Genomic DNA, 23,502 nt, shown 5'->3' with positions numbered 1-23,502 from the left:
GTTTTGAGTTTTATTATCCAAGTTTTTAATTACATGACATCAAGTAGTAAACGCCACTTCAGATAGATTATACCTGTGCATCTCAATAAATTAAAATTTCATGTAAACGTTTTCTTAATTTAATTCAATTTAAGTGAAACTCGCAGTTGATTATAGACAGTGATATATTTTATTTATTTCCGATTATCTAGATTATGATGGGTTACAGCTAATAAAACCCCAAAACTTTCCATATTACATAAGAGCAATACAAATAAATGCTAGTACATATCTATGAGCCTACTGGAATGTATATCCATGAACAGTGCAGTATGCACACTCTGTGCTTGGTTGGAGTTCCTTTTGCATGAATTACTGCATCAATGCAGCGTGGCATGGTACCGCTGAGGAAGCCCAAGTTGTTATAATAGCCACTTTCAGGTCATCGGCATTGTTGGTTCTATTGTTTTCATCTTTCTCTTGACAATACTCCATAAATTCTCTGTAGGGTTTGAGTCATGCCAGTTTGGTTAACGTTTGCCGGCAGAGGGAAGCATGAAGTGCTCTTAATTTTCCTGGTAGACGCTGTACTGACTTCTGACTTGGACAGTGGACTAACACTAGCAGATGACATGGCTCCCCAAATTTGATTTGGGGAGCCATGTCATCTGCATGTCATGCCAAATTCAGGTGTATTAGCAGCATGGTTAAAGGCAAATGGAGGAATGCATCTATTCACAAACATAAAAAGATTATAAAGACCAAAAAGTAAGAGTAGCCTTTTCAGTAACGGGAAAAATGACAAGATAAAAAGATAACTTCACGGTTATTAAAAATGCCTACTTAAAATGTGCAACGGAGTACGGTGATTTGAAAATGTACAAAAAGTGCATGTATACAGGTCCTTCTCAAAATATTAGCATATTGTGATAAAGTTCATTATTTTCCATAATGTAATGATGAAAATTTAACATTCATATATTTTAGATTCATTCCACACTAACTGAAATATTTCAGGTCTTTTATTGTCTTAATACGGATGATTTTGGCATACAGCTCATGAAAACCCAAAATTCCTATCTCACAAAATTAGCATATAATTAAAAGGGTCTCTAAACGAGCTATGAACCTAATCATCTGAATCAACGAGTTAACTCTAAACACCTGCAAAAGATTCCTGAGGCCTTTAAAACTCCCAGCCTGGTTCATCACTCAAAACCCCAATCATGGGTAAGACTGCCGACCTGACTGCTGTCCAGAAGGCCACTATTGACACCCTCAAGCAAAAGGGTAAGACACAGAAAGAAATTTCTGAACGAATTGGCTGTTCCCAGAGTGCTGTATCAAGGCACCTCAGTGGGAAGTCTGTGGGAAGGAAAAAGTGTGGCAGAAAACGCTGCACAACGAGAAGAGGTGACCGGACCCTGAGGAAGATTGTGGAGAAGGGCCGATTCCAGACCTTGGGGGACCTGTGGAAGCAGTGGACTGAGTCTGGAGTAGAAACATCCAGAGCCACCGTGCACAGGCGTGTGCAGGAAATGGTCTACAGGTGCCGCATTCCCCAGGTCAAGCCACTTTTGAACCAGAAACAGCGGCAGAAGCGCCTGACCTGGGCTACAGAGAAGCAGCACTGGACTGTTGCTCAGTGGTCCAAAGTACTTCTTTCGGATGAAAGCAAATTCTGCATGTCATTCGGAAATCAAGGTGCCAGAGTCTGGAGGAAGACTGGGGAGAAGGAAATGCCAAAATGCCAGAAGTCCAGTGTCAAGTACCCACAGTCAGTGATGGTCTGGGGTGCCGTGTCAGCTGCTGGTGTTGGTCCACTGTGTTTTATCAAGGGCAGGGTCAATGCAGCTAGCTATCAGGAGATTTTGGAGCACTTCATGCTTCCATCTGCTGAAAAGCTTTATGGAGATGAAGATTTCATTTTTCAGCACGACCTGGCACCTGCTCACAGTGCCAAAACTAATGGTAAATGGTTTACTGACCATGGTATCACTGTGCTCAATTGGCCTGCCAACTCTCCTGACCTGAACCCCATAGAGAATCTGTGGGATATTGTGAAGAGAACGTTGAGAGACTCAAGACCCAACACTCTGGATGAGCTAAAGGCCGCTATCGAAGCATCCTGGGCCTCCATAAGACCTCAGCAGTGCCACAGGCTGATTGCCTCCATGCCACGCCGCATTGAAGCAGTCATTTCTGCCAAAGGATTCCCGACCAAGTATTGAGTGCATAACTGTACATGATTATTTGAAGGTTGACGTTTTTTGTATTAAAAACACTTTTCTTTTATTGGTCGGATGAAATATGCTAATTTTGTGAGATAGGAATTTTGGGTTTTCATGAGCTGTATGCCAAAATCATCCGTATTAAGACAATAAAAGACCTGAAATATTTCAGTTAGTGTGCAATGAATCTAAAATATATGAATGTTAAATTTTCATCATGACATTATGGAAAATAATGAACTTTATCACAATATGCTAATATTTTGAGAAGGACCTGTAATTGTGCATGAGGAAACAATACACTGTTTACAAAGAAAAATGGAAAAACTGTGCAAATAACAGCACTTAATGAATCTGCAGGGAGCAGGCAGAGCTTTAAAGTCTAACAGCTGGAAGGATCTGCGATATCTCGTTTGTGCACCTAGGATGCAGCAGCCTTTCACTGAAGGAACTCTCCGGTTCTGCAACAGCTTCATGCACGGGCTGGAAGACATTGTCCAACAGTGATGTTATTTTGGCTAGAGTTCTTCTGTCCATCACCACCTGCACTGAGTCCAGGGGGCATCCTAGGACAGAGCTGGCCTTCCTGATGAAAAACATATCTAATTATTCATTTAAAAAAATAATCAAAAACAAATTATTGCCATAAATGTTAGGAAAATATAGAAAAACAGCACTGAAAAATAGATTAAAGCAAAAATGTAGTTGGTGTTTGCACTGTCATTATACTGTTATTAACCAACTTGGTGAACCTGATAAAAAAGTATTTTCAGTTATTTAGTGGGTTGGAAGCTGAATAATAATAACACTGAAATATTTAAGTACTACCAACTCTCTGTGTTCCACAGGCCATTTCAGGATTGCTTCCCAACACCTGCCCTAACCTGAACATCACGGAGGATATCGGGCTGAAGCATCAGCCTCTTTCGGCCCACCGCCTCTCCTCCGTCAGTTGCTACATGCAGAAGCTCTCCCAGCTGCCCCAGATCCCTGAGCTGTCGAACAATCTGACGCAAGCCGTCCAGATCATTCAGGACACCAAGCGGCTGTTTATCTCGACGACCCCTAAAAACTGCAGCCTGCCTGCATTTGAAAAGGAGCTTGATGCTTATGAATTTGCCGGGTGCTTTCTGCAGCTTGTAGAAAAAGACTCATCTAGTTGATACTCTGATGAAGTCCTAATTGATGCCTTTTATTTTTTTAGTGGGAATGAATGTTTTTTTTTTTTTTTTCTAATGCACTAAACAATATTTATTTAAAACCAAATGGCATTTATTGGAAATAAAAGTAAGAAATTTCAGTTATATTTATTGATCCAAAGGCATTTTAAAACAAGATGCATTTAGACCCCTTGTGAACTTCAAGAACACTGATCAAACAATGCATCGGTTATTACCTAAAATACCACAGGAACTTGGGAAGAACTAATATGCAGATCCCATCTGCAGTGATAAACTGTACAACAACAATAAAACACGAATCTCACAGAAATGCCAAATAAAACTGGAACCCCACCTGTGTGTCAGAATTCATTTAAAACTGAATATGACACACTATCTAGTGTTTTGAAGGAGAAACCTGGTGCCTTTCAAGCAACCATTTATTAAACTTCAAAACAGAACAAGTTTATCACTTGCAGCAAATGCATTCAGACATGCGATGAATAATCTGAAGAAGCAGTAAACAAGTTTAGTTCACAAATAATGATTTAAAGTCCCTGTATACACACATTTTATAGTCTGTAAATGAACTTAAACACAGTGTCTCACCAAGTCTCTGGTCCAACCACTAGGTTTTAAAAAGGTATTTTTGAAGGTAATTTACTGGAAATTTGCTATGATTTTTTTATTTGTTTGAAATTTAAAGACGATAAGAGTGAAAGCTGATTAATCAGGGAAGACTTCTAGGGAGCAAGAAATGCTCCCCTTATTCTTCACATTTGTCATTTAACACAAGCCATTAACATAATCCAACACATTTAATTGGGACTTTATTATATGACTTGTTCACTACACGATGCATAGTTGTAGACTTTAGCATAGCTAACTTTTGATCATTGCATCCTTTGTGTTTTTGAACATTTTTACTGGCAAACTTCCCCCTAAAGGAGATTCCTAATCTACATTACAAGACTTCACATTGACAACATACACATTCAAACAAACACAGATGGTGCTTTTTGCTTCTGTAAACTCCAACATTCTGTAGAAAAAAATAAAATACACAATGCAAGACCCACATCTGCCTGAGGAGACACATCAGGCTGCACCGACCACAGGTAAGGACACTTTGACCATAAGGCTGATGCTGGTCAGATATGTCTGTCTGGAGATTTACTCTCAAGCTGTCAATAAGACAGATCTCCGTCTGTAATGCACTTTATGGATGACTATCTCCCCACTGATATGGCTTTTGTTGAGCTTCTTAGCGGTCTTATAAATTAGTGCAACTAAAAAACTCTTAAAAATGCAGTCCATACAATGCAAATGTTGTCTTTATAAACAAATCTGCAGAAAAAAGGTAAAAGTCTTGATTTGACAGAAAACAGGACAATAATCTTCTGGAGAACTGTAGCCCTGAGAGACCACCAGCAAAAAGAAAAGAACTGCAGAGTAGATCCTGTAATACTGCATGTAAATAAAATCTATACATATAATCTGTACTGCATTGTACTGTCAGTTTTGCTCCTTATGAGAGCTGCAGTATGGCTCCATAATGCTGTTAAAACACAAACAATTACTGCTGTTTTGCAACTTGCACAGGAAAAACATGCAGCATGTCCAAGAAGGCAGAATGGACGAAAAACAAAAAGAGCACAAAATAGGCATGGGCCCGGTACTGGTACCAACCTTTTAAAAAGTTACAGCTTCAATATTGTGCTAATATTTGCAAAATAAAGTTCCCACGGTTTAAAAGTCCTTCTGATAACATGCAAGATAAAGTGCGAGAGTGACCCGAGTTATCTCAAGGTGTGTGAAGCATAATTTAAAGCGGCACTGCCCCCTCCCACATGTCGCTGCACATTGTGGGTCAGCTTGCTAAAAAAAACAGGCTTACTACAATTTCCCCTTGCTTATAAAAAAGACCCATTGGGCTTGTTGGAGGTATTTCTGTTCACAAAAACCAGAGATTTATTGTATGGAAGCTAAAGTAGTACCAACAATCCCTCTTAGTAAGGTAACGCTGCTCTAAAACTACAACTGCTCAACTACAAGCAGTAAAAATAGAAAATATGTATGGAAAACTATGATGGAAATGCATGTTTATTCTATATTTTTACACAACTCTTTCCAACAACAAAGTGGTAGGAGTTCGTCCTGTAACCTGTGGGTTGCTGGTTTGAACCCCTGCTCTGTCCGTCTCAGTCGTGTCCTTGGGCAGGACGCTTCACCCGCCTTGCCTGCTGATGGTGGTCAGAGGGCTCGGTGGCGCCGGTGTTTGACAGCCTGGCCCAGGGCAGCTGTGGCTACATTCATAACTGATTGTTGTGTAAAGCGCTTTTGGGTCTTTGGGTAATTGATAAAGCGCTTTACAAGTGCAGGCCATTTACCATTTATAACATTAATATAACTGTAATAATGTTAATTTAGCAGCTGTAGGGGGGAATGGTTGCTTTCTTGTTTTGGCCTTTTGGAATCAAGATCATAAAGTAACCGAGGTAATTTTACTCAGGTTATTATACCGGCCCATGCCTACTATAAGGCTAGCAGTAGTGATCACTGGCAACGTGATACTCACCTGAGTAAATGAGGCATGAAAAAAAACAAAAAACCTAAAACCTCTGCTGACATTTGGGCGCAGACCACCAAGAACTGATGACTGCCTGCAAAATGAACTCAAACTCCAGCTTTTACTGGAGAAATCCCACATTTTCCTCCTGGTGCAAATTCGCTCAGCGTTTCCCTTTTTAACTCTGCGTGTTAACATTAGAAAAGCACTTTCTATGGTCTAAAATGAAAACACAAGTACCAGCTTCCAATGAAATATTTAGATAACTTCCGAGTAGGTGAAAGTGGAAGTAATTCAGTAATTCAGCCCCATGTTCAATCTGCTGTTTCACCGACTCGTCTGGGAATTTGTAGATCATTGGAAGACACAGTGACCTTCCTGGATGCCTTGCAGCAAAAATGATTCCAATGCTAAAAATGTTCAAACGGCTTTTGGGTGGCCTCCATTCCCGAGGGCACGGCTACACGTCCGTGTTTGTGGCAGCCTCGACGGCTTCTGCAGGAAGTAGGGAGGGATCGCTCAGGATGGACGTGGTTGTGCACAGCTGACGGAGAGTACCCAACACCACTGAGTGAAAGAAAATAAAACAAAAAGAAAGAAAATGGCAGTGAAAAGCACATTAAAACAAAAAAACTCAATAAGTGCTCTAAAAGTCAATGTCTTAGTCAATTCAGTGATCCATTACTTTCACCATCATTAATTCAATGCATTCTCTGTATTTACTGGCCTGCCTGGTAAAGAAGCTTAAAAAAAACTTTTTATTCACCTTTTTATTGCAGTAGTATAATCTCACACTAAAATAAATAAAACACTTGATTAAGAATATTTATAAGATAAATATCCCACAGCCGCAGATGGCATAATTTATTAGTTTTAACAATATAAATAAAAGTAAGGAAAACATTACTTATTCATATTGTAGTTGATTAAATCAATTAGTGTCCAGGAACTTCCAATGAGTAACCCATACATTCATTTTTTTTGTTTCCCTGGGGTAAAAATATGACATAACACAGACGCCCTCTGTTTTTATCCGTAACGGTACCTAGTTTTTTGGTCCCTGCTCCTGAGCAGGTCCAACCAGGACTGAGTAGGGACTATATGTGACGTGACCAGACTGCTGTTCACTGATTGGCCATGGGACCAGGAGAAATGAGAAGGTTTTCACTAAGCTAGTGCAGGGAAAAGTTAATAAAACTCATGAGCGACTACAATAATACTAAAGGACCACAATGGCCAGAGGGAGTCGAACCAAAATATAATTCTTATATTTTCAAATCATATACCATGTCTGAAGGCTGAAACAAAAAAAGGAAAAGGACCAATCAGCTTTCTGAATTACACACAGCCCGGGCGCTGCATTTAATAACATCCTAAACCAGCTGAGCACACATAAAATCAGCTGTTCAGACGCACAAACATTTCCCCTAAAACAATACTACCACGAAACAGCGTGCTTGGCTTGGAAATTTAATGTCCTTAAGGATGCTAGTGTCTGCAGGAGGAGAGCAGGCAGCCGTAATCAGACTGCCTATGGAATAAAACGGGAGGAAGTAACACATCCTAGATCTGAATAAATGAAATCTTCTCATTAAATACTTTGTTCTGTACAAAGTTGAATGTGCTGACAACAAAATCACACAAAAATCATCAATGGAAATCAAATTTATTAACCAATGGAGGCCTGGATTTAGAGTCACACACAAAATTAAAGTAGAAAAACACACTACAGGCTGATCCAACTTTGCTGTAATGTCCTTAAAACAAGTCAAAATGAGGCTCAGTATTGTGTGTGACCTCCACGTGTCTGTATGACCTCCCTACAACACCTGGACATGCTCCTGATGAGACGGTGGATGGTCTCCTGAGGGATCTCCTCTCAGACCTGGACTAAAGCATCCACCAACTCCTGGACAGTCTGTGGTGCATCGTGATGTTGGTGGATGGAGCGAGACATGATGTCCCAGATGTGCTCAATCAGATTCAGGTCTGGAGAACGGGCGGGCCAGTCCATAGCTTCAATGTCTTCATCTTGCAGGAACTGCTGACACACTCCAGCCACATGAGGTCTAGCATTGTCCTGCATTAGGAGGAACCCAGGGCCAACCGCACCAGCATCTGGTCTCACAAGGGGTCTGAGGATCTCATCTCGGTACCTAATGGCAGTCAGGCTACCTCTGGCGAGCACATGGAGGGTCTTGCAGCCCTCCAAAGAAAGGCCACCCCACACCATTACTGACCCACTGCCAAACCGGTCATGCTGAAGGATGTTGCAGGCAGCAGATCGCTCTCCACGGTGTCTCTAGACTCTGTCTCATCTCTCACATGTGCTCAGTGTGAACCTGCTTTCATCAGTGAAGACCACAGGGTGCCAGTGGCGAATTTGTCAATCCTGGTGTTCTCTGGCAAACGCCAAGCGTCCTGCACGGTGTTGGGCTGTGAGCACAAGCCCCATTTGTGGATGTCAGGCCCTCATACCATCCTAATGGAGTCGCTTTCTAACAGTCTGTACAGACACATGCACATTTGTGGCCTGCTGGAGGTCATTTTTCAGGGCTCTGGCAGTGCTCCTCCTGTTCCTCCTTGCACAAAGGCGGAGGTAGCGGTCCTGCTGCTGGGTTGTTGCCCTCCTACGGCCTCCTCCACGTCTCCTGGTGTACTGGCCTGTCTCCTGGTAACGCCTCCAGGCTCTGGACACTACGCTGACAGAAAAAACAAACCTTCTTGCCACAGCTCGCATTGATGTGCCATCCTGGATGAGCTGCACTACCTGAGCCACTTGTGTGGGTTGTAGAGTCCATCTCATGCTACCACGAGTGTGAAAGAACCACCAACATTCAAAAGAGACCAAAACATCAAGTAGAAAGCAGAGGTACTGAGAAGTGGTCTGTGGTCCCACCTGCAGAACCACTCCTTTATTGAGTGTCTTGATTATCACCAAAGATTTCCCCCTGTTGTCTTTTTCATTTGAACAACAACATGTGAAATTGATTGTCAATCAGTGTTGCTTCCTAAGTGGACAGTTCAATTTCACAGAAGTTTGATTTACTTGGAGTTATATTTTTGTTCTTTAAATTTTCCTTTTTTTTTTTTGAGCAGTCATTTTCTACCGCTTATTCCATAGTGGGTCGCGGGGGAGCTGGTGCCTATCTCCAGCAGTCTATGGGCAAGAGACGGGGTACACCCTGGACAGGTCGCCAGTCCATCGCAGGGCAACACACAAACAACCAAGCACACACTCATTCATACACCTAAGGGCAATCACGGATTGTCCATATTGAACACCATGTTCAAACATAAGGGTGTCCATCAGTGCACTTGGCACCAGGATACCCTAGGCAGTAGGTCGACGATCGACTTTGTTGTCGTATCATCAGACCTTCGGCCACATGTTTTGGACACTCTGGTGAAGAGAGGGGCTGAGCTGTCTACTGATCACCACCTGGTGGTGAGTTGGATCCGCTGGAGGAGGAGAAAGCCGGACAGACTTGGTCCTGCTGGCCCCCTCTAGCCAAGACCTACAGCATGCGCTGTGGCGGTTCGCAGCCGAGTGTGAAGCGGCTGGGATGAAGATCAGCTCCTCCAAGTCCAAGGCCATGGTTCTCGACCAGAAAAGGGTGGCTTGTCCTCTTCAGGTTGGAGGGGAGTTCCTGCCTCAAGTGGAGGAGTTTAAGTATCTCAGGGTCTTGTTCACGAGTGAGGGAAAAATGGAGTGGGAGATCAACAGACGGATCAGTGCAGCTGCTGCAGTAATGGGGCACTGTGCCGGTCCATTGTGGTGAAGAGAGAGCTGAGCCGAAAAGCGAAGCTCTGGATTTACCGGTCGGTCTACGTTCCTACCCTCACCTATGGCCATGAACTTTGGGTCATGATAGAAAGAACGAGATCCCGGATACAAGCGGCTGAAATTAACTTCCTCCGTAGGGTGGCCGGGCACTCCCTTAGAGATAGGGTGAAGAGCTCGGCCATCCGGGAGGGGCTCGGAGTAGAGCCGCTGCTTCTCCACATCGAGAGGAGCCAGTTGAGGTGGCTCGGGCATCTATACCGGATGCCTCCTGGACGCCATCCTCGGGAGGTGTTCCAGACACGTCCCACCGGGAGGAGGTCCAGGACACGCTGGAGGGACTATGTCTCTCTGCTGGCCTGGGAACGCCTTGGGCTCCCCCCGGAGGAGCTGGAGGAGGTGTCTGGGGAGAGGGACGTCTGGGCGTCTCTGCTGAGTCTGCTGCCCCCGCGACCCGGTCCCGGATAAGCGGAAGACGACGACTACGACTACGACAAAGACATTTTTTCCAAAATGATTAATGTTGAAGGTAAGCAGAACATTTCCAGGACTGTTCTCCCACAAAAGGTTTTTATATTTTTATATATTTACTCTAATACACCAACACTGTATGTTCAAAATTACTAAGACATTATTGCTCAACTTAGAAGCAATGCAACACTACAACAAATGATTTAGAAAGTGCAACCTTCACATGCTTAGAGTCTTAAAGCCAATAAAAGCTTTCCATTCTTATCTCATTAAGATAAGTATTTAAATGTTGAATGCCGAGCTGTCCTCGAAGTGATCGTATATTTCAGCTACAATATAAAGACCATTTTTGGGACAAAAAGGTTAACAATCAGCATGATTCTGCCGAGATGTAGCAGCCTGATAACACATGGTGGTAAATTTAACCTTTTCCATGATGCCACAGAGAACTCTGATAAGTGCTGATTCCATTTAATAATGCACTTGCTTAACAACATTTTTAGAACAACATTAGAATCAATTCATTTGGGAGGAGACAAAAACAAGAAGGCATCGACATATTTTTTTAAAACTTGGGAAGCTAATTAGTTTGCAACAAACGTGTGAATCTATTATAAGCGAGCTCTGTGCAACAGAAATGCACCAGTGAAGTTAAAAAAAACCAACAGAATAACAGGAACCTATTGACATATGTTCCAAATGTTTGAGATTTCATAGTCAAGTGTACCAATTTCTTACATTTCTAGTGACAAATTCCTACATTTCCCACACTTTCTTTCCTTTATATCCAAGAAAATACAGAAGAGAAAAAGCTGCAGATGATTCATAGCCACTGAGATGTTACCTTTAGAGAACACGTAGGTTGGTTTTATTCACGGCTTAAAAAGCTGATCCTTTACTTACTGGGTCTGAGGACAGGAAGGGAGCAGTGATTGTCGAGCCATTGCAGCGTTGTGTGACAAAGCTCTTCTCTGCTCGTCGTGGACACCATCCCATTGAACGACTCAAACAGGGGCTTGATGATGACGCTGAACTGAAACGCACTACAGTCAAGGACAAATTCAGGATCATTCAACATCAGAGACACATACAACACAACATCCACAACTCTCACATTTATACTTTAGTTTTTCAGTCTTTTCTAAAGATGTTTGTTTGTATTTCAATAACAAATCACCATTTATGTGTAGGAATCATAAAATATGCATGATGTTAGGAACATTTTCCATCATGACACCCCCAATATTCTCTACAGGTTTTAGCATCTTGGTCATGAAAACTATATCAGGTGTGGGTCTCTGGTCTGGTCTTGACCTTAAAGCTTCACCCAAACAGATGGAAGGGCTTACTTGGCAGAAAGAGACTCAACTGAGTCCAGTAGGAGAGGAGGCCTGCAGACTAACCTGTCCAGGAGTTTTGGCCTAGCAGACCAAAGCTGTGGTCTGACCTGTTGATCAAGTTTTCTTTTCTAATCACTGTAATATATAAAATAGAATAAAATGTGCAGCAGTTTCTTTAGTAGAGGTAGTAGTGCTGAATCAGAAATACAGGAATTACAATATTAGCCAAATTAATGCATCCATCTATGAATGTATTAAACTTAAACAACTGCATCGCAGTTGATGTTGTTGGTTGATGCTTTATAGTCCAAACCCAATGAAACATCTTTATTTTGTTGAATTTAATTATGAACAGAAAAAATAAATAAATAAATTGATTTGTGCATATGTGCTACAAAGTGCACGTTAAGAGGCTACTGAACGGCTCTGGATTGAAAGTCAGAGTCGGTGGAATCGGGTACTCCACCAGTGTGAACAGCGCTGGCTGAACCTGAGAAACTCATGAGAAACCTGTACTGACACAATAGAAAAACCACAGCCCTACGTCACTGGCCTTAATGTTTGTTATAAAACCGCATTTTATGAACCAATGTGTTAAATCTAAACATGGAACCACATGAGAAGAACAAACCACACTATTTTCACACAGTTGTCAGCCAACGTATAAAGACCAAACACAGCCACGCCGGTGATTATGTGAAGACAGGTCAATTAAAGCCCACAGGCTTAAAACAGAGTCTAAACAGAAGCCAGACAGACTAAAACAAAGAGAGCAAAACAACAAACTCTGGACCATCACATTAATGGTTCTCTGCTCTCATCCAGCAGAGGATCTGTGCTGTTTAGAGGCAGTTTGGACATTGTCCTGATTTCCACAGGGGTCACTCAGAAAACCAAAGAACACAGGCTGTTCAGAAAGCTCTTAAATGATGTTGTAGATTTCCTATGCAACAGAGTGTGATGCAACTGGGAACACTGCAAACGCCACGGATGATTATCTGCCCCTGCAATCTGTGCTTCAAAAGATTTTTCACCCTGAAGAGCTACTGTGGCTGCCGAATTACCCATGAATGGCAAACTGAGTCACTTATGAAATGAGTCAGTGTAAGAACATCATGTCTCACATCGCTGCAAACAAGGCACCAGTTCCGGCACAACATTCAGGACATTCTTTACTGAAATATTTTTATGTAATGACAGTATCCATTTTCCCCATTTGTAATGAAACAGCTAAAATACATCTGTAGAGGTGAAGGTTGTGTGTACAGATCCTTCTGTGTTCCTTAAAAGTAATAGGGACAATTTCCCCATAAGTAGAAATTCAATGTCCCTTGAGATTTTAATAAAAACACCAGAGGAACTTGAGCATGGTCTCACTGAAGGATACGATCCAGAACTTCCAGTTCTGAAGAGTGCGGCTCTTCACATATTCATTGAAATTGTCCTGCATGAGATCGGAGCGATTTTTCCTCATCGGCACGCCCGTCGCAGGCAGCTGCTTTTGACACAAGCTGTGGGAGGCAAAGAGGGAGTTCATTTGTAAGACATGCGTCAAGCTTGACTTTAGTGAAATGTGAACATTTTTATTCTAGTTTAGTGTTTTGAATGTTTGGAAAGTGTTTAGATTAAGTACTAGAGATGCAAAAGGCTCTTAACAGGTAATTGGATTTTCTATGGAGGTATTTCAGCTGGCAGAATTTCAGAGATTGGGACACTTTTTCGAGAAAGGTCAAGGTTTTGTTGAAGCCATTTGCTATCAAAAAATGTAGTTTCTTCTTTCTAAACTAAAGCCCTGTCTACACGGAGACAAACGGTATAGTTTCAAAAAGGATTTAGAGAAAAACGTGCGTTCACACAAGAGCACGCAGCACCCCTAAAAAAGCTGTAGTACGTATACCGGGCCCATTGGTGGCGCTGTGACACTGACACAGAAACACACCTAAAACAAAAACATGGTGGCTGAGTGTTGTGGAGGAGATCTATGTGATGGAAAGACTCACTTATAAACTGAGACTGCAAGAAGACCAGTTTGTTGAAAAATGGAGTGAATATAAAAACAGGGATGATACCACTTTCACAACAAGCCAAAAGGAACATTGATACGGAACAAATGTATATGGATGTATATTTGTTGATACCTCTCCACTGTAACTGTTTAAAAAAAATTTCAATAAAAAAGTAAAAAAAAAGAAAAAAGTACAAAACAAACACTTAGCACGTTGCTAATTATGGTTCCCAGAGATAAATCTGCATCAACAGCCAGAGCTTCACTAATTATGACACCTGATAGATGTGTTGAGCTCCTCTATTTCCTCTCGTAGCCTCTTGACCTCGTCCTGCAGTTGCTGCCTCTCCTGCTGGAGCTTCCCAATGTATTCCCCTGTCTTCTGCAGTGTGACCGCATTTGTAATCTAGAGGCAAACAGCAAAGTAATATAACGACAGATAAATATTTAGAGCAATGTAAATGATCGGCTACAGAGGTTTTACGAGAGGAGTCGAGCACACAGACTTACGTTAGACTGTGACTTCAGAGTGGGAACAAGGCTGCCGAGTGTCTTAAAGCCAATGTTGATATTTGATCGTCTCTTTTGTTCAGCTGATATGTGGCGGCTCTGTTACACAACATAAGTTAGGGAATAAGTTATTTCTGATCACTGTGTGTATTAAAGAGATAAAAGGAAACTCATGATCATGCAGTTCTCTTCCAAACACAGACACGAACCTGATTGTGCTCACTCTTTACAAGAGGTTTACTGGTGCTGCTGATTATAGATTGAGGACTGGGAACCTGATCCGAACCACAAGGTGATCCTTGACTGGATCCTGGCTGACTATGACCTACAAAAGGAAAACAGTTATTTAGAAAGAAGTAAATTGCAAAGGTTTCCATACTCTGGGAACCTTTTCAAATTTTGTCATGTTACATCCGCAAACGATACTGCATTTACTGCGATATTCGGTGATAGACCAACACAAAGTAGTGCATAGTTGTAATTGGAAGGAAAATGATGTATGGCTTTCAAAATCTTCTTAGTAATGTAATCCCCCTAGAGTCAATACTTTGTAGAACAACCTTCCGCTGCTAGGACAGCGACAAGGATTTTGGGGTTTGACTACCAGCTTCGCACCTCAAGAGACTGGATTTCTTTGCCAGTTCTTCTTAGAAGAGTATACTGGATGGTGCTGGAAGATGGACCTGTCTAAAGTTTTCTGCTGCCTCTAATAGGCTTCCTGCCAGTTTCGCCTTGTATTCACCTCCATCTCATCTTACCATCAATTCAATTTCAATTCAGTTTATTTATATAGCGCCAATTCACAACACATGTTGTCTCAAGGCACTTCACAACAGTCAGGTACATACATTCCAATTAATCCTAATCATTGAACAGTACAGTCAGATTCAGTTATTTATTCAAATTGGATAAAACGTTTTTCTATCCAAGGAAAACCAGCAGATTGCATCCAGTCAGTGACTTGCAGCATTCATTCCTCCTGGATGAGCATGTAGCGACAGTCACTGGCGTTGACTTTGCAGCAATCCCTCATACTGAGCATGCATGTAGCGACAGTGGAGAGGAAAAACTCCCTTTTAACAGGAAGAAACCTCCAGCAGAACCAGGCTCAGTGTGAGCGGCCATCTGCCACGACCGACTGGGGGTTTGAGAGAACAGAGCAGAGACACAAAGAGAACAAAGAAGCACTGATCCAGGAGTACTTTCTATGGGAAGGAAAAGTAAACGTTAATGCATGTAGCTCCTTTAGTCGTTCACCTAGAAAGAAAGAACAGATAAACTCTGAGCCAGTTTTCAAGGTTAGAGTCCGAATGAGAGCACATAGAGTTAGTCACAGTAGAAGCTCAGTCAATTGCTATATCTAGGAGAGAGAAAGGGTTAAACACTAAAAGACAGGGCCATGTGGATCATCGGTAGAGGGTGAGCATTTAGTTGTCAGCAGAAGCTTGGAGGATGCCACTCTCCAGAAAGGTGTCACAGGTAGATACAGAGTCAGGCCAGGTGTAGCTTCTAGGAAGAGAAAAGAGGGAGAACATAAAATTAAAAGCTGAAATAACAGCAAATAATGCAGAATTAGAGAGTAGTGTGAGAATGGCATCAACTGATCAGCTTCCTTGCCCCTGCTGAAAAAAGGCATCAACACAGCATGATCCTTCCACCACCGTGTCTCACCAGAGATGGTGTATTGGTTTTCCACCACAGTTTTTTGATGTAGGCCAAAAAGTCACCTTTTGGTCTTTTCTGACCAGAGCATCTTTTTCCGCACATTTGCAGTGTCCCAGTGTCAACCGCTTTCTCTCGACACTATTCAGTACAAGCCAAATTTGTGGGTTGTCAATAATTAATAACTGTCCCGTCAACCTATTCTCCCAACTGAGCCGTGTATCTCCGTGTAGCTCCTCCAGAGTTCACCAGTTTGCCAACATTGGACCTCTTGGCTTCCTCTCTGTTCAATGCTCTCCTTTCCAAGTTGGTCTTTCATTTTCAGATAATCAATTTATTAAGTGCTTTAATTTTGTGGCTTTCGAGGGGAATTTGAAATAATTTAGATGTGTCAGAGTAAAGGGGGCCGAAAACATATGTATAACACTTATTACGTTGTTATTCTATTATCATGATGCATTACATTGTGTTGGTCAATCACATCAAATTTAAATAAACTAGATTGAAATGTCTGGTTAAAACACAAGAAATGGCAAAACAATAGGTAGGAAAACTTTGCAAGGCGCTGTAGTTTAGGGTCTCAAAGAAGGTTTCCTCCCATAGAAAAATCTCACCAACACTTGAGGGATCTTTCTGATTTTTCCTGAAACGAGACTTGTCTTCAGGGACAACAGGCTGAGGGGTCGTCTGTGTATGAGGAATAACCTGAAATCCAGGGGCCTGACAAACATAATAACAGCTTAAATGAGATGCTAAACTTTACTTGGTAAAAAGCTATTCTTTTCACAACCAGAAAATCTACAATGTTGTCAGCGTGTCATTTGTAGGTGCTCTGCGAAAACAAAATAAGACCTTACCGCTCCAAGATGGGAAGAGGTAAATACAACGCTGGTGGAGGGTGGAGATGTAACAATCGCAGCGTTAGCATGACCTGGAAAAGGGGCTGAAAGATTTGTATGCATTCATTTTTAGTAACAAAAAAGGGATTATTTACTGACAAATAACATTTGTTACAAATAAATATTAAAACTTTTGCTTCCAAATGAATTTCCTCACTGTAATTTAGATTTAAGTCTAATTACCCGGTAGAGGTTTGCTGTGCATGACATTGTTATCACAGTAAATCAAATTGTGTTATCTTCTAATAATTGCAGTGACACTTCTACTCTCTGATAAACAATCCCAGAATAATCACACAAGAATCTGAAGGGAGTCCACAGACCTGGGAGGATGAACTGGGAAGAAGGGAGGGTGTTTGCAGGAGCAATCCTTGGTACAGGACGGACTTTGCAGGAGCTATTTGACTGGAAAGGGCGAGGCAGAGCGAAGGTCTGAGGATGCTGAATGGGAGTAGCAGACAGCGGAGCGAGGAGTTGGAGCTGGGATTGGGGAGCTGAGATGTGGCTGACGGTGCTGGCCGTGGTGCTGGATGTGACGGCGGACGGGGCTGTGTGTGTTTTCACAGAGAGGGCTACAGTTTCATCCAGCACTGAGCTGTTGTTTAAGGGTGAAGGAATCATGGGTGCTGCGGAGGACACGTTCTGACCCGGGAGGCAGGGTACCAAAGGATTGTGGGATAATGGCTGGGAGACAGAGGAAGCTGCAGAATGACTGCTGGACACCACCTGCCCAGCAAACAGGGGCATGTAGTTCTGTACGTAGGCCCCTCCGCCACCACTGTCTGTTTGAGTGGTCTGGCTGTGGATGGGCAGCGGATCTGCAGGAGTAATCTGGTTGGGTGAAAGCTGCAATGTCGACATTAATGGAGCCTGGCAAAGGATAACACAGGGAAACAAGCAGATTTAGCTCTTTCTTAATGTCTTATAGAGTTGACTGATGTCCACAAAAGTTAATGTTAGCTGGAAACTTCCAGTCTTCCGCTGGTTAAATTCAAGTTAAGCTTTTTTGCTTTATTTCATGAATGGCCATTTAACCGTATTGACCCTTCAGTCTGTCACTCACAACCAGGCACATAAAGAAAACTAAAGTTTAGTTGTCTTTATGTGACTCTAGGGCTGCAACTAACAAATATTTTGCTAATCAATTAATCTGTTGACTATTGTTTCAATCAATTGATTAATTCTTGATAGCAAAAGATGCTTAATAGGAGATTCTTTACAGGATTTGAACCAGGTGAAGATAAATCTATGCTACTTGAGGAGTTCTGGATAGAGCATATTTATAGACAAAGAAGGTTGTGCATCTTAAATGCAAAATGTATGTATTTTTGGACAGTTTTGGCCTAATTACTGCTATGGGTAGGTTGTTCTTTCAACAAATAGCATTGTTTCAGCACTATGCAATAAGGTTATAATCATCACGTGTTAATTTGAACTCCCTACAGTGATTTATAGAATACATTTACTACAGTTAAGACCTGTCTGTGAACATAAATTCCTGAAATATAGTATTTTAGGATCTGGATTAGTTCAGACTTTAAACCAACCAGAATTTTTGTCAAACAAAAGCCAACCTTGGTCGAAGAAAAGATAAAACTGAACTTATTTTTATGAAAACATTTTTTTTGACTTGTGGATAGGGTCAATGTGAGCCAGGGTTGCTCAACTCCAGTCCTTTGAAATCCTGGGGCCTGACAAGGGACCCCCAACGTTTGACTTTTTCCCTGCTCCAACACACCTGACTCAAATGGCTGAACTCCTTCATCGGCCTTCGGTCGTTCAGCTCTGCAGAGTTCTGGTAACGAGACATTTCCTTGATTCATGTGTGTTGGAAAAGGAATGCAGGAGCAGGATGGTAGCTCTCGAAGATGGGCGTTGAGCAACCCTGATGCTACTGAGCCTTACAAAAAGTATCCAGACCTCTAAACCCTTTCGCACTTTGTCACATAACAATCCACAAACTCCACTGTATTTTATTAGGATTTATTCATAAACTAAGAAAGAGCAGTGCATGATGGTGAAGTGAAAGGAAAACGATACATGGGTTTCAAATGTCTTAAAAATAAGCAGCGCAAACATTGTTTACCATGATACCCCTAAATAAAATCCAATGAAATGCTGAGAAGGCTTGAGAGGATTATCGGAGAATCCTAGTGAAAGAAACCAGTCTCCCAATGTTTTAAATTCCCACAGATAGGTGAATGGGGCCTACCAAAGCATGGGTGTCCACTTAGATTAGTCAAGCAAGAAGAGAAATAATCAGAGAAGCAGCCAAGAGGCCTATGGGAACTCTGGAGGAGCTTCAGAAATCTACAGCTCAGGTGGAAGAATCGTTGACAAGACAACTATTAGTTGTGCATTTCACAGATCTGGCATATATGAAAGAGTACCAAGAAGAAATCCATACCTTGTTAAAAAAAAGAAATCCTGCTTTCAGTTTTCCACAAACCAGGAAAGGGAAGCAGCAAAAATGTGGAAAAAGCTGCACTGATCTGATGAGAAGGAAACTGTGCGGCAGAAAACTTTCTCTGCAAATCATCTGGAACACATCGTTCCCAGAGTGGAACAAGGTGGTGGTAGCATTATGATCGGGGATGTTGTTGTTCAACAGGGGGCTGGTGAGAGCTGATAGACAAATACAAGGCAAGGCAGGAAAAACGGTTAATGGCAAGTTATACAGCCAAAGCTATGGAGCAATGATTTAGATCAAAGCATTGTTATAGAATGGCCCAGTCAAAGTCCAGACCAAAATCCAATTAAGAATCTTGAGAGAATTAAGAGACTTGAAAATTGCTGTTCTCAGACACACTCAATCCAGTCTGACCAAAGTTGGGCTATGTATTATTTTCCTTCTACTTCACAATTATGCACAACTCTGTGTTGGTCTGTAACAAAACAAAATACATTGACATTCATGGTTGTAACCTGACAAAATGTGAAATACTGTAGTTCTAGGGGGTATGAACACTTCTGCAAGGCACTATAGGTACATCCAAGGTATTGTATAACACACGGAGGAAGGAATGTTATTCAAAATATAGTGGTTAAACATTACAGAAACACATAAAAACAATACCTTTTTTGAGATAATGACATATGTGTTTATTTGCTACCTCACATTGTCTTTTAACGACTGTAACAAATGTATTTGTTAATCTTATCTGGTCTTTAAGTGTGACACTGAATGCACACCAATTACTGGTAAATAAAAGGGAGACACAATGTGACCCACTGTTTTAGATAACTACCATTTTACCCAAATCTCAGATATGTGAAGTAAATTTACACACATTTTAAGTGATTCAATTCTCAAAAAAACAAAACGAGTCATGTGTAAAACTGGTAAACCAAGTTTAGTAATGTTATTCTGTTAAACTAATTTTATGTGTAGCTTCATGAAGACAGAAAAGTGATAAAAGTGTGTCAAAGTTGACCATAAATTCTCCTTGAGAAAAGTTTTCAAAGCAAATAATAGTCATTTTGGAGTGTGCTAGGGACTGAGCCTTGGGTTGGCGTTTACCTGAGACTGAGAGCTGCTGCTGGGTTGAGGGGTGACAGATGATGCAGTGGGGGAAACAGAGGGAAGGACAGGATGACGAAGGCTGTGAAATAAGTCTGGAACAAGAGGCTCTATGTTAGCTGGAGGTTAGTAAAACCAATCTATGCTTTATGTTAGACTAAGCTGACTATTACTGCAGTGTTTCTGGAATATGTGTATGTTTGGCTCCTACGCTTAGTGCTTCATTAGTGTAGAGGTACTGCTTTTGTGGATGTAACTGTATCGCAACCTTGCAGTGGGTCGAAGGAGTCCATGAAGTCCAGGTTGGGCTGTAAGGGGATGAGTCCTGGTTGGATCATGTCTGCGTTCCCTGCATGAGCTGCAAACATGGGAGGGAGAGTTGGGGTGAGAAACATACTGGTATTTGAATCTTTTCTGAATTTGTATTTCAAACAAAAACCTAAACATAAGTAATATACAAGTTCTGAAAGAAACAACGTCTCACCAATTTCCCTAGGATTGGGCAAGCCCAAAGGCTGGTGTGAGGCCAGTGTGGAAAACAATGTGTCTGAAAACTCCGACATCAGAACATCCATGTCAAAGAGGGTCTCCATCTCCATGGGGGCAGGCGTTTCAATATGCCTGCGAGTCATTCGACGCACAGCGGCTTCTTCATCCTGATAAAAGGAAGTACGGAGCATGTCTGGAAAGACTTCCCCAAACAGCGATAACTGCTCCTCTGGCCCCTTTAGATATTCAAAATGCAATCACCAAGCCAGTTAATGTCACACAAGCATGCAGCGTGGTGCACAGCCATCAAAGGAGTGGAACAATCTGAACTCATGCACCAATCTTAGATTAACATTTCCTGTGCAAAACCTTAAGCAATAAAGTTTTTATCACCAGGAAGGGATCCGATTAGGCATGAGCCAGTTAGTGCTATCAGGGAATATCAAGGTGTTCAAAAGTTATGGTTTCATAACATCTCAAATTGACATACTGATACTACAGTTCAAAAAGGCTTTAACAAGACACTAGAAAAATGCCAAAGTTCTCTGGCTATTTGGCTTCAAGTCAAGTCAGATATTTTACTGCAAATGTGATAAACATCACCAGGAAAGTAGCCTGGTGTGCTGCTCAAAACAGACAATACATGATATACAAGCATAAAAGCTTCACAAAATGAGTAGATAATACCAATAATAAATGAACAGATTAAAATAGTGCAGAGCATCAAGGAAGACTGAGAGGCACCAGACACATTTTGCCTGAGTCTTCCACCACTGAAAGTTAAACTATTTTGATAAAATGACCTCCTGCTTTAACATAGACCTTAAAATTTACCTCAGTATTTGGGACTAAAGTCTTGATTTGTCAAAATATTTTTACCTAAAGGAAACTAGTAAATAACCGCCATAAGTAAATGAAATAAGTGAGTGAGTTTAAAACAGATTTCGACTGTCAACACCCTCACCTGTGTTCTCTCACTGCCCATATGACCGAGATAAATGGGAGAAGTAGTTTAGGTTTGTCATTAAAATACAATGAATACCCTGATATTTTTATTAAAGGTTACCATACAGTTAAAATGTCATACTGGCCCATGCCTAGATCAGATGCGTCAATAATCACATTCATTGATGTTTACACAAAGTACCAACCCTGACAATACACAAGAAATTACCACTCAAAAAGTGCAATCACATGAGAGCATAGGGGTTAAATATAGGGTTGGCTACAACTGAAGAATCTAAATGTCAAAAAGAAACTCCAAGCAAATACTGTGTTTTTTTCCTTACACTAACAACAATGTGACCAAACACTAAATGCCACTGTGAATGCAGAGAGTAACCATGTCAAAAGTCATGTTTCTGTACAAAACCTCATTATTGTGACATTTACTACATATGGGGGACAGAGGCTTAGAAAATGTTTTTAAATTTTATTCATTTTATGTTGCAAAACAAAACATTTGTTCAGTAATGTATGTGCACATGTAACAGTCCTACAATTTCCTACAATGGTTCCATTTTCTGATACTTTTTAGGTTTATTCTCCACAAATCATTAAATAACGCATTGCCGAAACTGGCTTCTGATTAAGTGGTAATGTAAAGGGCCATTCCATGTTTTCTTTGGACTTCTGGACAAATTACATAGTTATAGTTTAAAAAATGTACAAAAGTCTACACTGGATTATCATTTATTAAATACAGAGCATTCTAATCCTAGTTTGTGATGAGTGAAAACAGTAATTTCAGTGATTTCTTTGGGATCTAAGCTGAAAAAAGCTCAAGAACCTTGGGTTTAATCTAAAACCCAGAGACAAAAAGAATCTAGACGCAAAAATCTAATGGAATATGGGTTTTTCAGTTTTCAACTCAAGAACTAATAAGAACCAGTGTGGCCAATAAAAAATGAACGTTGCCATCTAAAAAAGGGTTTTTACACTGAAATCAATGTAAAAACCCTTTATTTTTTCCAGAAATTCAGAATCGTGGCTTTTAAGTAATATAAAATCATTAAACTCAACATGTTCTTTTTGTTTTGCTTATCAAGGCTTGAAAAATTATAAAATTAAATTTAATATTGTTCAAGAGTGTAGGAAACTTATAAGCTAAATTAGGTGGTGCAGCACAGATACACTTGCCTGTACAGTGCTACAGTTATTAAGTATAATAATGTAAAAGGGTACTTGATGTGTGTCAACACAGCTAAAGTGGACTGTGCCGATATCAGAACTGCTCTGTTGAGTTTAACAGGATTCCCATCATTTCCATACCTTAAGTAAGCTGGAAAGGTCATCATCTTTGTGTTTCTGTAGCTGCAGAACAGTGAAAAAAACATGGTATAAAGTTTTATAACCAACAAAAAAAAAAAAAGAAACAGGAATAACTATAGAATTTCCTCAGCAATAATTACATTGCACCGTATTATAAAAGAACACCATAATACCCTTTTTTTGAAGTATGTTCTCCATTTGTGATATTCTCTAATCACAATTTCAATTCTTCTTTTCCAGTTTTTTGTATCTGAAGCAACAGCCTGTAGAACAAAGGAGAAACAAGAAGTTATAGTCAGCAACAAACAGAAAGCTCATCACAAGGAGGTGGCAGAGAAAACATGAAGCAAAATGGACAAAACTGTACAGTTGCCACAATATTCTGTCCTTACCTCTGCAGCACTATGGACGTCAGACTCCATATTTCCATCTAGGGGGGTTACAAAGTGGCAAACAGGATTTCCCCTTTTCTCCACATCTAAGGGAAGAGAACAAAACCTGCATTCACTCAATTCAAAATAAAAAGATCTACACTTTTTCTATGCCAAACATACATATTGGCTCAAAAAATGGGATCTTAATAAAGCACCTTTATTAAGAATGCAAACTTAA

The 23,502-nt window shown here is 41.0% G+C and overlaps 1 protein-coding gene across 6 annotated transcripts in view; it reads right to left on the bottom strand.

Annotated features, from left to right (window-relative positions):
• Nucleotides 1–2,493: 2,493 nt before the first annotated feature.
• The window catches only part of LOC124877550 (MLX interacting protein), a 41,180-nt gene continuing 20,171 nt past the window's right edge, over nt 2,494–23,502 (bottom strand). For 3 of the 6 annotated variants that reach the window (XM_047380835.1, XM_047380834.1, XM_047380830.1), the window contains exons 3-17: nt 23,283–23,368; nt 23,064–23,153; nt 22,891–22,932; nt 20,615–20,855; nt 20,399–20,488; nt 20,131–20,225; nt 16,934–17,480; nt 16,569–16,654; nt 16,326–16,431; nt 14,259–14,374; nt 14,050–14,148; nt 13,818–13,945; nt 12,922–13,045; nt 11,098–11,227; nt 4,184–6,506 (exon numbers count right to left, since the gene is read on the bottom strand). In XM_047380835.1, coding sequence (XP_047236791.1) covers nt 6,400–6,506; nt 11,098–11,227; nt 12,922–13,045; nt 13,818–13,945; nt 14,050–14,148; nt 14,259–14,374; nt 16,326–16,431; nt 16,569–16,654; nt 16,934–17,480; nt 20,131–20,225; nt 20,399–20,488; nt 20,615–20,855; nt 22,891–22,932; nt 23,064–23,153; nt 23,283–23,368 — 2,087 coding nt within the window. In that variant the 3' untranslated portion in view covers nt 4,184–6,399. Of the gene's footprint in view, nt 2,797–4,183; nt 6,507–11,097; nt 11,228–12,921; nt 13,046–13,817; nt 13,946–14,049; nt 14,149–14,258; nt 14,375–16,325; nt 16,432–16,568; nt 16,655–16,933; nt 17,481–20,130; nt 20,226–20,398; nt 20,489–20,614; nt 20,856–22,890; nt 22,933–23,063; nt 23,154–23,282; nt 23,369–23,502 lie in introns of those variants that run through there. The other 3 variants (XM_047380833.1, XM_047380831.1, XM_047380832.1) reach the window with 3 other exon arrangements.

Source organism: Girardinichthys multiradiatus, chromosome 12 (genome assembly GCF_021462225.1).
Source record: "Girardinichthys multiradiatus isolate DD_20200921_A chromosome 12, DD_fGirMul_XY1, whole genome shotgun sequence".
Taxonomy (NCBI): domain Eukaryota; kingdom Metazoa; phylum Chordata; class Actinopteri; order Cyprinodontiformes; family Goodeidae; genus Girardinichthys; species Girardinichthys multiradiatus.
Note: the sequence above shows the minus strand (reverse complement) of the source record. Positions and strands in the feature narration are given on the sequence as shown.